General features: G+C 37.8%; 1 protein-coding gene across 1 annotated transcript in view; it reads right to left on the reverse strand.

Annotated features, from left to right (window-relative positions):
* The window catches only part of LOC134650346 (phosphatidate cytidylyltransferase, photoreceptor-specific), a 33,612-nt gene that overhangs the window by 12,622 nt on the left and 6,227 nt on the right, over positions 1 to 14,763 (reverse strand). The window contains exon 5 of the mRNA XM_063505306.1: positions 7,406 to 7,598. Coding sequence (XP_063361376.1) covers positions 7,406 to 7,598 — 193 coding nt within the window. The remainder of the gene's footprint in view (positions 1 to 7,405; positions 7,599 to 14,763) is intronic.

Below are 14,763 nucleotides of genomic sequence, written 5' to 3' on the forward strand. Positions count from 1 at the left end.
AAACGCAAGGAAAAAACACAATAGAACTAAATACAACACGACCGAACAAAAATCAACCTTAATAAGGCGACATAATGATAAGCTTACAATGATGTAAACGATGCTATTTCAAAAGTAGTAAATTGGTTCAATGTTAATAATTTATTGTTAAATGAGAAAAAGACTAAATGTATTAAGTTTGTCACTAGTAGTAACGTTAGGCATGTGCAAACAAGTGTCATTGTGAAGGATGAGGAATTGGAATTAGTTGATAGTACAGTTTTTCTTGGTATAACTTTAGATTCTAAACTCCAGTGGGGTCCCCATATTGCTACTCTTTCGAATAGACTGAGTTCTGCAGCTTTTGCAGTGAGCAAAATCCGTCAGTTAACTGATGTGAAAACAGCTCGATTAGTATATTTTAGTTACTTCCATAGCATTATGGCATATGGTATTTTACTATGGGGTGGTGCTTCAGAGATAAATACCATTTTTGTTCTGCAGAAGAGGGCTATTCGAGCAATATACAAAATGAACCATAGAGACTCACTTAGAGATAAATTTAAGGAAATTGACATAATGACAGTGCACTGTCAATACATTTATGAGAATATTCTGTATGTACATAAAAATATTGTAAATTTTAGAAAAAATTGTGAAATTCATAATATTAATACTAGAAATAAACATAAGCTCGCAGTGCCCTTCACTCGGCTCCATAAAATTAAAAAATCATTCATGGGTAATTGTGTGAGATTTTATAATAAACTTCCAAACCATATTACTGAATTATCTATTAATAAATTTAAGAATTATGTAAAGCGTAAACTTATATCTAAAGCGTATTATACCACACAAGACTACATGAATGATAAAACAACGTGGGATTAATTGTTATTCGAAATGATTATTTATATATTAGGTATATTTGATTAATGATGAGGAAATTGATATTCCGAATATTCCGATGTTTGTACTTCTTTTGTGTTTTTTATTTATTTATTTGACATTTAGATTTTATTCTAGAAACATTCTAGACTAGTATTTTTTATACAATTTTTTTTTTCATGTTTGACGATCCTTTTGTGAAATTCTTAAATTTGTGTTAAATTTGATTTGTATAATAATCCAATATTATTATGGAATAATAACATCAATAAATTGCTCTGATAATTAGCTTAAGATAATTTATAAGTATGTTACGATTCATAAGTGCTTGTTGCTAGGCCTACATGAATAAAGATATTTTTGACTTTTGACTTTGACTATAAGGCTCAACGACATAATACAAAAATAGGGAAAAAATTAAAAAGAAAGAAACCAACCGGGATATATATTACCTACTTACAGAAATGAAACCTGGGAACCTTAAATGTAATTTTAGCACCAAAAACAACCATAAGGGATGGAAAACTAAAAAGAAAGAAAGAAACCCGAAGAAAATAAACACAACGCACACGAGCAATGCGGATCGGGAAGCGATCCAAAGAAAACTGGACCCAGCGCAACAGTATATAAGACGCAGAATCAATCACGACAAAAATAGGTAAAATAGTAAACTCGAAATATGCACAGAGCAGGAACCATGCATGTGCACCGTAATAAAAGAAAAAAAAAACGGGACGGCACACACGTCACACCATAGCATAAAACACAGAGATTGAAGAAACAAGGGAAAGGAGAAAATATAGCATAAGAGAGGAAAAAAATATATACATACATTTAGAATAGATATCTACAAAAAAAAAAATATATATATATATATATATAAAAGCATATTAAAAAAAAAATAAAAAAAAATAATGCAAAAAAAAAATATAAAAAAAATAATGAAAAAAAATAATGCAAAAATAATGCAAAAAAAAAAAAGAAAAAAAAAGAATAAAAAAAAAGAAAAGGGGGATAACGGAAGGGGACATTAAAAGGCATCATGTACTAATACGGTGATTTTTCCCCGACAGGTAAAAATCTCCAGACGGGTGACGGGACTGTGATGGCGCTGTAACAGCGCGCACACAACATCCCGCTTCACCGCCGCGCGACGCACCGAGCCATCGCGCTTCACCGCCGCGCAGACCACCCACGACGATCGGCCCCCCGCCACTCCGCGCGCCGCACCCCGCGAGCCACTATAAAAGCGCGAGCGCGCGTCCGTACCGTCGGCAGTCGTCCTCGCCGCCTTCTGCTGTGAGCACGGCTCTCCCACGGTTGTGCCGGCCTGGGGTTACCGCGTAGGCACCCGTTCCTTTGCTTCCCCCCTATCCCGTTCCTGCGTTTCGGTTGTGCCGGCCTGGGGTTTCCGCGTAGGCACCCGATCCGCTTCCCACCTATCCCGGTCCTGCGTTTCGGTTGTGCCGGCCTGGGGTTTCCGCGTAGGCACCCGATCCGCTTCCCGCCTATCCCGGTCCTGCGTCTCCAGGATCGTCCTGTATACCTATCCGTCTTCATCCCCCTTACCCTTTGGGGATCCCGAGTATCCCAAATCGCGTGTAGCGTAGGGATCGCGTACCGTAGTGACTAACAGAGTCACCCCGCGCCGTCTGAGCCTAGGATACCTAGACTTAAGCCCTAAATAGTTTAGATTCAATAAACCGGCATAAAAGCCCGTCGATTAGCATTTTGCATCTGTGTTTCTATTAGCTGCCCTGTACCCCTCTCTCCTCTGAGCTAACTAGGAAACCCTGGTTCCTATCTGGAACTGGGGAGTTGTATGAGGCCACGCCCGCCCCGGCGAACGTGACCCCATCACAATAACATAAACCTTCCTCTACCTTCTACCTATATATTAAAAATCCGTTAAAAATCTAAGCATACATACATACATACATACATACAGACAGACAGCGGCAAGCGACTTTGTTTTATACTATGTATGTAGTGATAATCTCATGCATGCGTTTTAAATTATGTTTTACATTACAGCGAGAAGCATAGCGGGTTAATGTCAAATCAATATCAGATATTTGTAGTACGAATGCGGCTCTTGGTCTTCAATTTGTACAATCCACTGACTTAATATAAAAGAAATAGACACACAAAGCAGAACAAAAACGTCAAGAAATGTGGATCCCAATGACGTTTCGCACCATTTGCATTGATGATAAAAACGCTTACGTAAATTTTGAGTCAAGATAAATGTTTCGTACAGAAAAGAGCTTAATGTCGTAAGCATTAAGTGTCAAATTTGCATACATAAGTACCAACACTGTTAAAAAATTTAGTCCGATGGCACTAAACGTAACGTATTTACGTCAAGCAACGTCAAACGAGAATAATGAACGAATGGAGTCACTTTGGTACACTTGAATAGGTATTACTGTACAGAAAAACCAATTGAAGTAATAAATAAAACAAATTTAATTTAATCGGGAGTTTAAATAAAATTAATTCGTGGTTCAAATTCAAACAAATTAAATTTTTAATAAGTAAGTATACGCCTTTAAATACTAATTTCCTTGAAATAAATTCAACTTATTAAATAAAATAACTATGTATTTTAGATCTACATTTACTCATCGCACGGGTGCACGGGGACATTTAGGTACTGATTGGATTTTTTTTTATAAAGTCCATACTTTATGAAAAAAATCGGGTTGTTCCCACTAGTTACCACCAAGTTGATATCAGTGGTAACTACTAGGATTTTTTTTCCCACCTTTTACCACTGGTAACTACTGGGAAAAATAATTCCCACTAGTTACCACCAAAGCGAGTTGGTGGAAATAACCAAAAAAAATCCTGTGGTTGTCACTGTGTTCAGACAGGTTTAGCATTTACAGTTAGTCGATATAAGCCCTTATTGGTTGTCGGAAACAGGGAAATGGGCCGATCACACAAGTGCCGTTTTGCTTTGTTTAAAACTGCATCACCCCTATCTCTTGCTATAATTAAATAGCAGTCCACTTTACATGTCGCATAGGTTTTCTTGGAAATCTTGAATTTAAACATAATATTATTCCTTACGAATTCCATATAAAAATAAAAATAAATATTGACCTCACATCGACTCATTAGATTTTTGTTCCTTGACATCCCTTCTTTGGTACTAACAAATTAATTTATTCAAAACCATAAAATTACCACCAGATTACATAAATTATGTAATGCTATCCAAAGAACTAACCGAAAGAAATACATTCCATCCTTTTTCCTTGTTTTATCATTGTTATTTTTACATATTTTAACGGCACATTTCGTAATTGTTGACAACTTCACATTTGAGCGTTTCAAACAAGACTAAACGAAAAAGTAACGCGTGATCTGTTTCAACGTTACTTTTGTGGGGCCATTTTTTGCGGCTGATTGGGTATCCAGTTCTTTATTCTATATCAATGGTACAATCTAACTATAAACGGAAGAAGCATATTCGAACGTGTGTTGATAAATTACAAAATTACGTAGAAGTTTATTTTTGAATCATCGGCCTATAATCCTAATTCACTAAAGGTCGCCTTTGTCCTTTACTGAGAGTCCGTGTGACCCTAATCCTCGCGAGTGATTATCGTGGGCTTCGCCGTCCGATATTTGCACGCCGTACGCGGCCATTTTAGGTTCATTTGCGGCACTTCTATCTACTTATAGCCCTAAACATCGTCCGAGAGTAGAAAAAAATATTAATGCTAATCCTCCAAAAAAACTAGTAATCCTAAACTTATTGAAGTTTCATATATTTGCCTCTCTTCATGTAGAGGGGCAAATAGACGAACGAATGAAGTTGATCGCGTTATATCGCTGAACACCATAGTCTTATCATTTTCATAACGCGCGAGCGCTGAGATTTCGCCGTAAGATGTGAGAATACAGACGAAAATCCCTTATACAAACAAAACGAAAAAAAGATCTAGTAACAAATTTCGAGTGCTAAAATAAAACCCCAGTGCGAAGCCGGTACATTATTGAGCTAGTTAGCACGCCCTACATTCGCCTGAGCCCGCCCTACATCCTCTGAAAGGCTTCGCGGCCCTGACAATGCCGAGTGAGGTTGTTTATCTTGCGACGCATCGGGACGTGTTTAGACAGGTCTGTTATAGTCTGTTCCAGGTGTTGATGGGCTGAATGGACATTATTCGCTGTAGTTCTGTTGTGTAGGTACCTGAATAGATTTCTATTTTATTTTGTTACTTCGAGCCCAATTCAAGGTTACATTGTGACTTCAAAATGATATCAGTCGCGCCACTTGTCCGTACTTACATGTATTGGCGTGAGCGAGACGCACGGGCGACTGACATCATTTACCTAGATATTATTTTGATGTCACAATGTAAGTTTGGATTGGCGTCTTACTTAACCTTAATATTTTTAGGTTTAGTTTTGTTGAAGATTGTATCCTGAAATAGTTATTTACGATACAAGTGCGGAAAAGAGGAAATTCGTAAAGAGTGGCGATAAATTAAAACACGACCGTTTTAAATCGACACGAGTTGCGAATCACTACTAACTTTTGACATCGCACGAAAAGTGCCATTTTTCGCACTAGTCCGAGTTGGAAGACCAAAGCTACATATAAATGTCATTAAAACCTAACCCTTTGCAAATAAACGACGGCAAACACCATTACCAATCGAGATAATTATCAAGTGCTTTTTGATAAGATATTTCTCGTAACAATTATTTGCAATATTGTTGTATGTCACCAGATCCGCTGCACCAAAATTAATGTACCCATATTAACACCTAGTAAAATCAAGCGGTTACCAAAGGTACCGAAGCGATCAATGTTCACCAAGTTATGTTAGTTAATATTGATTATTGAAGAAAATGAACAAGTTAGAAACCTTAACTTCCAGTTCATCAAAAACGAACTTAAAACGGTATAAAAAATAACTCGGACAGACCCTATCTATACTCTATACTTATACCTCCTACTTTGGACCAAAGTAATCGAAGCGAAAAGGGATCGAAAATAGGTTGCGTTCATATAAGCCTATTTCGGCTCATGAGGATAACGGATAATATTTAACGTCGGTTATGTTTTATACGTTATTAAGTGAAGCTTTCATACTATGGCAGGTCGAATGCTCTTATCGTGTAAGGACGAAATAATTAGGTTCTAAATCAAAATACTTATGAACTAACTTACCTACTTGTTATGGTTAAAGGTCCTACCTGTCCCTGTTGCTTTGCGTCGTTGCGTGCCTACATCTAAACACAGAACCGCAATGATATTCCATACAAACCCGAGCATATTCTTTTAACGGACAACCAACGGACTAATAAGAATATTAACGTACCTACACCTTCAATCAGTCATCCTAAGATACCTACTGTTGGAGTTCATTGACCGATAATTTTATCGTTATCAACGTAGGTATAGGTATAATTAGCGGTCATAACGAGTCATTCGGACAGGTTGAACAGTATCAACAAGTAAGATGACCTATTGTAAGGTAATGCATTGTAGTCGCGAGTTTAATTTACTTAATTCATGTAGATATTTTAACGAAGGTACAATTTACGATATGTGACGGTTTGTATGTGAAAATTTAAAGGCTAAAAATAAATATAAGCCTGGTCACAAGCATATGAGTGGCGGACCCATCATGAAGCCACGAGAAAACAATAATACAACAATAAGCAACATACTTTAGTTTAGTGGTTTAAGGTGAGATAGAAATCGTATGGTGAAATGCGCTGTCTAGTAATCTGTTTGGCCTAAGAAAATTCCAAACATGTCTTCTCTAATATGGGAAATGAGAGTATTACAGTACAAGCATAGTGCTACTGCTATAATATCATCTATGAACCCGTGAAAACTGCTTGGTTAGACTGAGCCTTTTGCCTGGATGACAAATGATTAAGCATTATTCACGCAGGTCGCACAACCGTTTTGCATTTTAAATGATCGGCGCGTCAACGAAGTAGGTGAGTAATGGAGTGTGACGTCAAGTACTTTATGTAATTAAGGGAGATGGTCATGGGCCCCGGATTCCCGGTAAATATCGGACTATGGTCCTCAACCGAAGGTGTGAGCAATGGGGAAACCGTTTTCAGAAGCGGTTCGTACTGTCGTTTCAAGAGCGGTGGTACGTCACTAGGATCCAGCTCACCTTCAAATATGTTCTGTATGATGAGGTAGCTCTGCGTGACCACGATGAGCAGCGCCACGTGGGTCCACGCGAACAGGCTTAACTGGCGCATGTAGTAGCGCTTCACGAGCGACAGCACGAACCACACGAAGCCCACGCAGTACAGGCTGAACGAGATGAAGCGGTGGTACGTCACCAGGATTCAGCTCACCTTCAAATATGTTCTGTATGATGAGGTAGCTCTGCGTGACCACGATGAGCAGCGCCACGTGGGTCCACGCGAACAAGCTGAACTGCCGCATGTAGTAGCGCTTCACGAGCGACAACACGAACCACACGAAGCCCACGAAGTACAGGCTGAACGAGATGAAGCGGTGGTACGTCACTAGGATTCTGCTCACCTTCAAATATGTTTTGTATGATGAGGTAGCTCTGCGTGACCACGATGAGCAGCGCCACGTGGGTCCACGCGAACAGGCTGAACTGCCGCATGTAGTAGCGCTTCACGAGCGACAGCACGAACCACACGAAGCCCACGCAGTACAGGCTGAACGAGATGAAGCGGTGGTACGTCACCAGGAAGTGGAGGTAGTCCTGTGGACAAACCGGATATTGAGTTAAAATTAAAAGACAAGATTCCAAGAGACAGATAGGCTACTCTATTTAATGACAAGACGATTCTGAGGTTAGTGTGAAAAAGCATTTCTTTCGCCTTCTTCCCTAAGGGAGTAAAATGGGGAGGTAAAACTTATATAGGGTACATACCACCTAGGACCTAATTACCCAAGCCATGTACACAAGGCTTACAAAAATATCGTCGCTAATAGAAGACGCTCAAATTAAGTAGGCCACAAAAATGATATCTACCCAATCTTGTAAGTTGCTTTTAAACGTCCGGCGTCGTCCCTAGGGTAGCTAACGTATTTTAGTTTAAGCGTAATGGAGTTGGAGAATAACAAAATGTACTTTGGTACAATATAAATATAAATGCCTACTACAAATCACATAGCGACGTTAGGCCTGTTTTAAAATCATAAGGTATTTCCTATCGCAGATTATAATCCAACATGCCAAAGAAATATTTTTTTTATTAGTTTTATGAACATGATATATTGTTTAATATGAAGCCATTACACAGGTACATAGGTACATACATCCACTTTTCATAGGAATAAAAAAAAAACAAGGTATGACACACACTTTTGTTGAAATTTCGTCAATAGCTTTCATCATATCGAGGTCATACTCATAATCAGTTGAATCACAACTATAGACAGACTGATAAGAATAATATGATAGGTAATCAATTTAATCACATTCTGAAATTATCTGGGGGGGCACTGCCGTGCCAAGTCGAGCTTTTATTTACCTATAGATCTATATTAGGCTCTACCATAAATTATAAACGACTGAGTTTTGAGAGACCAAAGTAAGAAATAAAATACATGTATTCGTATGCTTTTCTTTAATCTACATTACTTATGAACTTCGAATGGCGTAGCATTTATAAGTATCCTTAATAATATGTTAACAGTACATAAACAATTCCAAGCAGCTTTAGTAAACAACAATACAGTAGGTACGAGGGGTGTTCAAAATATTCTCGGTATGAGAATGAAAACAAACAAGTACGAAAAGTTTGATATTTTTATTTTTCAATATACTAATACATAATACCCTATGTTCATACACTTAAAAGATCGATCAATTTTTTTTTTAATCCCTCGTAAAAATATTTTTTATCTTTCGTGTAAAAATGCTCCTCCACTGCCGCCTTCAATGCTTCATCGTCAGAAAATTTATTTCCACGCAGATCCTTTTTAAGATTGGGTAGCAAAAAGAAGTCGCTGGGGGCTAAGTCCGGACTATACGGTGGGTGAGTAACAGTTTTAAACCCACATTCAACAATAGCTGCCTTGGCAATATGAGCAGTATGGACGGGGGCGTTGTCATGCAGAAGCAGAATACCTTTGGTTAACTTTCCTCGCCTCTTTTCTTTAATTACATCCTTTAATTGACGTAGAATGTTAGCGTAGTACTGTCCTGTCATATTTACACCTTTTTCTTTATAATCGATTAGTAATACTCCTTCACAATCCCAAAATATCGTGGCCATGACCTTGCCAGCTGAAGGGATGACCTTGAACTTCTTGGGATGAGCTGAACCCTTAATGTGCCACTGCATGGACTCTTGTTTACTCTCTGGGTCATAATGATGAACCCAGGTTTCATCTCCAGTAACTATTCTTTGCAGCACCTCATCAGGATTTTCACCGCACAGGTCAATAAAATCGGAACAACAAGCTACACGCATGTCTTTTTGAAGCCGAGTCAGCATTCGCGGAACCCATCTTGCACTTACTTTTGACATATTAAGATGGTCATGTATAATATCATGTACGGTACCAATAGAGAGATTGGTTACTTGTGCTATAGATTTTACCTTCACTCGACCATCTTCCAATATAAGTTTTTCCACTTTATCAATATTTTCTTGTGAAGTAGCTACTACAGGCCGGCCAGGTCTAGGGTCATCTTCAATACTCTCCCTTCCGCGTTTAAACTCGCTTGACCACTTTTGAATGGTAGATAAAGAAGGAGCAGACTCACGGTAAACACAATCCATTTCCTCTTTTATGGTTTTTTGATTTTTACCCTGTTTTGTCAAGAATTTTATCACGCATCGATGTTCTAATTTAGTTAACATTGTCAATTCGCACATGATGTTCATGTTTGTTCAGCAATTGCAGAAAAACAAAAGACTATCTCGGTTCGAATTATACTTTTTTTTAATGTCAATGAATAAACCTTAGCGGCCAGTAACGAAAGAAATTTTAGAAGAGGTCGTAAGATATCAATACCGAGAATATTTTGAACGCCCCTCGTATATTAAAAATACGCTATCATTTAGATTATTTTAGATTGTAGTCCCCATTTTGAGGATTCCATTAAGAACTGCTATTTTCAAGGCACGATTTTATTCGACTATAGTTCGTTTTTTTAGCATTAGAAAGAAGGTAAGCGATCTTGACATGTCTTTTAATAGAAAAACCGTTTTTAAAAATCAGTAACTATTACTTACGAAAGCAGAAGAATTTAATGATCGTATTAGATTCATAATTGTTACATATTTTCCATTATTTATTTTTAAAACGTGTTTTTCAATAAAAAGACACGTCAAGATTGTTTACCTTATTTCTAATGCTAAAAAAAAAACGAACTACATACTTATAATACTTAAACAGGTAAACAGTTTTTTAAATAGGTTAAAATGGATAATGACATTCATGTTTGGATGTATAATTATTGGTGCAATAATAGTAGGTACATTGTTGTCGAGGCTCGGAAGTAGCTACTTGCTGGCTTCGGATTCGTTTTAAACGGACGACCTTGGGAGTCCGTTTAATTGAATCCGAAGCCAGCAAGTAGCCTTCCAGCCGAGTCATAATAGTGCTTTTCTCAAAAATGCCGCAAGAAATAGAAATATTTTACAGAAGCAACGTTCTAATTTTCACAGAATAAAGTAAAACTATTAATAAAAAGATTTGCTTTGCCGCCTTAAAAAAAAAGTGTATTATTCTGCTGAAAATACACGCCAACCTATTTGAAACACCTAAATCGCGGTGCCAATGGACCTATGCCTTCATTTGATATGGCCATTTAAACTTTTAAAAAGTTTGGAACTCGTTAAATAATGGAATTTGTATGCAACATTGCAGTCCCGAAATCGAGACTGCAATGTTTTTAACTTTTGAATTTTTTGACTGACCATAAACTAAGCACGCACTTCGCGACCTATTTTTTAACCGGCAACATCGACTTTGCCGTCCATTTTTGAGAAAAGAATATTTACTTACCTACTTACTTACAAACGCTATGCCGCACCAGCGCATGCTCGTTGTTGGTTGTTGTTTTGATACAATGTTTTAACAACGTTGCCATATTTTTTTTCATACTATGTAAACATGACTTGTACGGTTACGATCAGTTTGTCACTGACATAAACGCCGTCGAGAACGTAATTTACTTTCTATACATCCCGTTTGCACTAATATGCGAGTGCGAGCGAGATGTATAGAAAGTAAATTACATTCTCGACGGCGTTTATGTCAGTGACAAACTGATGGTAACCGTATTGACTCTGTAATTATAAACTGTTAGTAAAATATGAATGTCATTAGCGATATGATACATCGTATAAAAAAATTTTTTGCCTGTTGATGGCAAACAATTTTTTTAATTTAATTATATTTATTACAACCTCCGGTGGTAGGTTTATCGATTATTTTAGCAAAGTAATAGAATCTGTTTGAATACATTAGTCAATATACAACAATTGACATTTCACTGACAATATTATTATTTGTATAATAGGAAGTACAATTATTGGCGACAATGACAGTAATAAAGCACTATATGGGGCATTATCTATCTATGAAAAGGGACCTTATTCACCTTATTGTCGATGGCGCTTACGCCGCACAGCGTCGCGCGTAGGGTTACCAGATACAAATTTAGAATTTCCTGCCAAAATTCCTGATTTCCGAATATTTTTCCTGACATTCATATTTTTGACACCGACGATGACGGTGGGGGGGGGGGGGGGGCGGGGTCCAGCCGTTAGCGATGGGCACCCAATTGAGCCGATTATTATGAAATTTCTTTTGATTTAAGTAAATAAAAAGGTACTTTATAAAGAAGTCTATCAATCAAAAACTTCCTGACATTTTCGTGTTCCGTCCCCATTCCTGACAAAAGGCCAAAATTCCTGTCATCTGGTAACCCTAGTCGCGCGGCATTGTATTTATATCGGCGCATCGTTAATAATGGCGTAAGCGCCATCGACAATAAGGTCCCTTTTCTTCAAAAGGTCTTTTTTCACTTCTATGGTGGCACTTCCGTATTCTGTCACTGTAAAGTTTGTGCAGTCAGCTTGGTCACACTCACTTAAACTTAGGTGAAACCTAGGAGAAGCTTGTCTTATTGGTCGTCATCATCATTACACGCGGACGAAGTCGCGGGCAAATGGATAATTATTATAATAACAAATAAAGTAAAACACCAAGATTCGACAAATACAAGTAAAAGTATTGATCCTGACTTTCAAATAAATAATTATATCCTAATTTCCATAAACATAAAATATAACTGAATCCCTAAAGTCTTTTCTCCTATCTTTGCATTCCCTAATATTGTTTGTCATAATGATCAGTTGTCCTAACACTAAAAACCCTAATTTTGGTTTCCCTAATTATTGATTACTTATCCTAATGTAATTAAGCATATTTTCTTTTTTTTGCGAGGGTCGCAGTTCTAACCCTAACCTAACCCACTTTTGTGGCAGCAAGTTCTAAAACCTAACCATTTTTCAGAACCTTACATTATGGAAAATAATCGTTATGACAATTGATCGTTAGGGCATGTGCCCATTAGGACAAACCAGTTATGGCAAGTTACCTTAATACAAACGTTGTTAGGGATTCAGAATGACATCCGTCAATGTCGTAGGTAAACCACACGTGAGAAACGAACTTTTGATCCTCGTGTACTTCAATTTACCTATGTCCATCGAGAACTTTCGAGTTTTTTTTTATAAATACGACATTTCAATTATTTTCACAAAGCCTGTTATAAATATTAAAACTGAGATACCATAATTTTTATTCGTTTGTAAATCGCAGCTTTCAGATTATTTCCAAATAGGTAGTCGAGATGGGTAAACTGTTGATGTACTATTTTGTAAGTATCGAAAACGTTCGGCAAATAATACAGTAGCTTTTCGACGTCGCGGACATCTGATAGCCAGTCCGCATCACTATAAATTAGAGCTACGGGCGTTCTTACATTCGCTAATTCATAATTCGGGGGTTCTCGGAAACCATACCTTCGTATATTTTCAGTGACACCGTAATCGAATCTTCTAAATTTTCGCGAAACGATTTGTTGTGCATAGTGAATACTTTGTTTCACCGATGAACCAGCCGTCGCGTGGTCTAGGATAACTGGTAAAACTGACGCGTTCATAGTGTTCAAGTTAAACCCAGCTGTAAAGAGTAGAAAGTTAACGCAGAATAGTTTGTATAACGGCCCACCAGTGTCGCCACATGATTGTCTCATGTACACTTCTCTTCCTTCTCTCGATGAGAATCTATCTACCAGTCCGGGCACGGACACAAGTCCACGAAGAATAGGAGACTGGGCGTTATACATGAAAGCGACTGGAGCTAATGCAACCATAAGGGATACTTTGTCATTATAGTCCGGTCTCTCCGAACACATTACCCAGAAGCACGTTGTGCCTTGCGAGTGCCCAATGTATTTCAAATTATCTTGATTTGTAGCGTTCAAGGTGTAATCGATCATAGCTGGAAGGTCAAAGTATCCGATCTCGTGCCAGGAGAAATCCCAAAATTTCGCCTGAGATGGTTTTAGTTGAACGTGGCTTAAGGAATGTTTGGTGCCGCGCGCATTACCCATCCATACATCGTAGCCGTCTTTTGCTAGCAAATAGGCTATGCCACTGTCCGGGCCTGATACCACAAAGTCATTAGCACTTCCGCTTAACCCATGCATCAGAAACACAACTGGACCGTCACCTCGTATTCTGAATAATCTGAGAACATATCCATCTTCTGTAACAGTCTCGTGAGTCTCCACTGGAAAACCATACTTTTCGATGAGTTGAATGCTGCTGAGTCGCCAGTCTTCGTTTCGGAGGCCGAGGTTGTAGTCTCTCACGAAGCGATCACGTTTAGAGGCTATGATATTGTCGGTCAGGAGATCTTGAACGTTTCTGTCGGTATCGAAGGTCCATGCCACGGTCAGGATAACAGTAGTAAGAAACCTGAGCATTTTCGCGAAGATTTCTCCATCGATGATATTGTTAAGAGTCTCTACTGGATTGGTTAGGTTGCCAATTGAATCTTTGAATGAATTCAGGGCCTGAGGCAACAACAGCTGAAGGAGCTGCCCGTGCGACGAAGCAATGGGAATTATAACGATACAAATTAATAATATTGGGATCATTTTCGCGACCGCGCGCGCGTGCGATCAAGATCCATATTAGACTGATTTGGAAAACGTAAAAAGACCGTGCTTGTCAAAACAATAAATCACTATACAGGGTGCCATTTGAGTCGTGATCAGTAATATGTTTTTCTAACTCCATAAACAATGAGCAATTTAATGCCCCTACTCTTACTAAAAACAGACAAGATTTTTATTTTTTGTTTATTTTACTTTTATAAGTGGATTTAGGATATTATAACGGCTTATTAACATATTTAAATTAGTAAATTGAATCGCCTCTTTGAATCGGAACTGTCATTGACATCAATTTTGTCATTTGTCCCAGTTAGAAATAAAATGTACTTAATTTTTCATTTGAAATATCTTACAAAGCTGTTTAAATACCACACTGCCACTTGTAAAAGTAAAATAAATGACAAAAAATAAACAAAAAAATCAAAAAAATCTTGTCTGATTTTAGTAAGAGTAGGGGCATTAAATTGCTCGTTGTTTATGGAGTTAGAAAAACATATTACTGATCACGACTCAAATGGCACCCTGTATATGTATTTGTGCATATATTACTGTACGTGTAAGCAATGATGGCTAGGAGGGCCAAATATTGGGCTTAACACTTCCGCTTGTCTGTCCTCGAACGAGGCCGCGTATATATGATAATTATTAACACGTTTTTCCCAGGAAGTTCTCTAGGTACTAAAATACTTTGGTACCTATATTGAATATGAAGGTT

The sequence above is a fragment of the Cydia amplana genome, chromosome 8 (assembly GCF_948474715.1).
Source record: "Cydia amplana chromosome 8, ilCydAmpl1.1, whole genome shotgun sequence".
Taxonomy (NCBI): Eukaryota; Metazoa; Arthropoda; class Insecta; order Lepidoptera; family Tortricidae; genus Cydia; species Cydia amplana.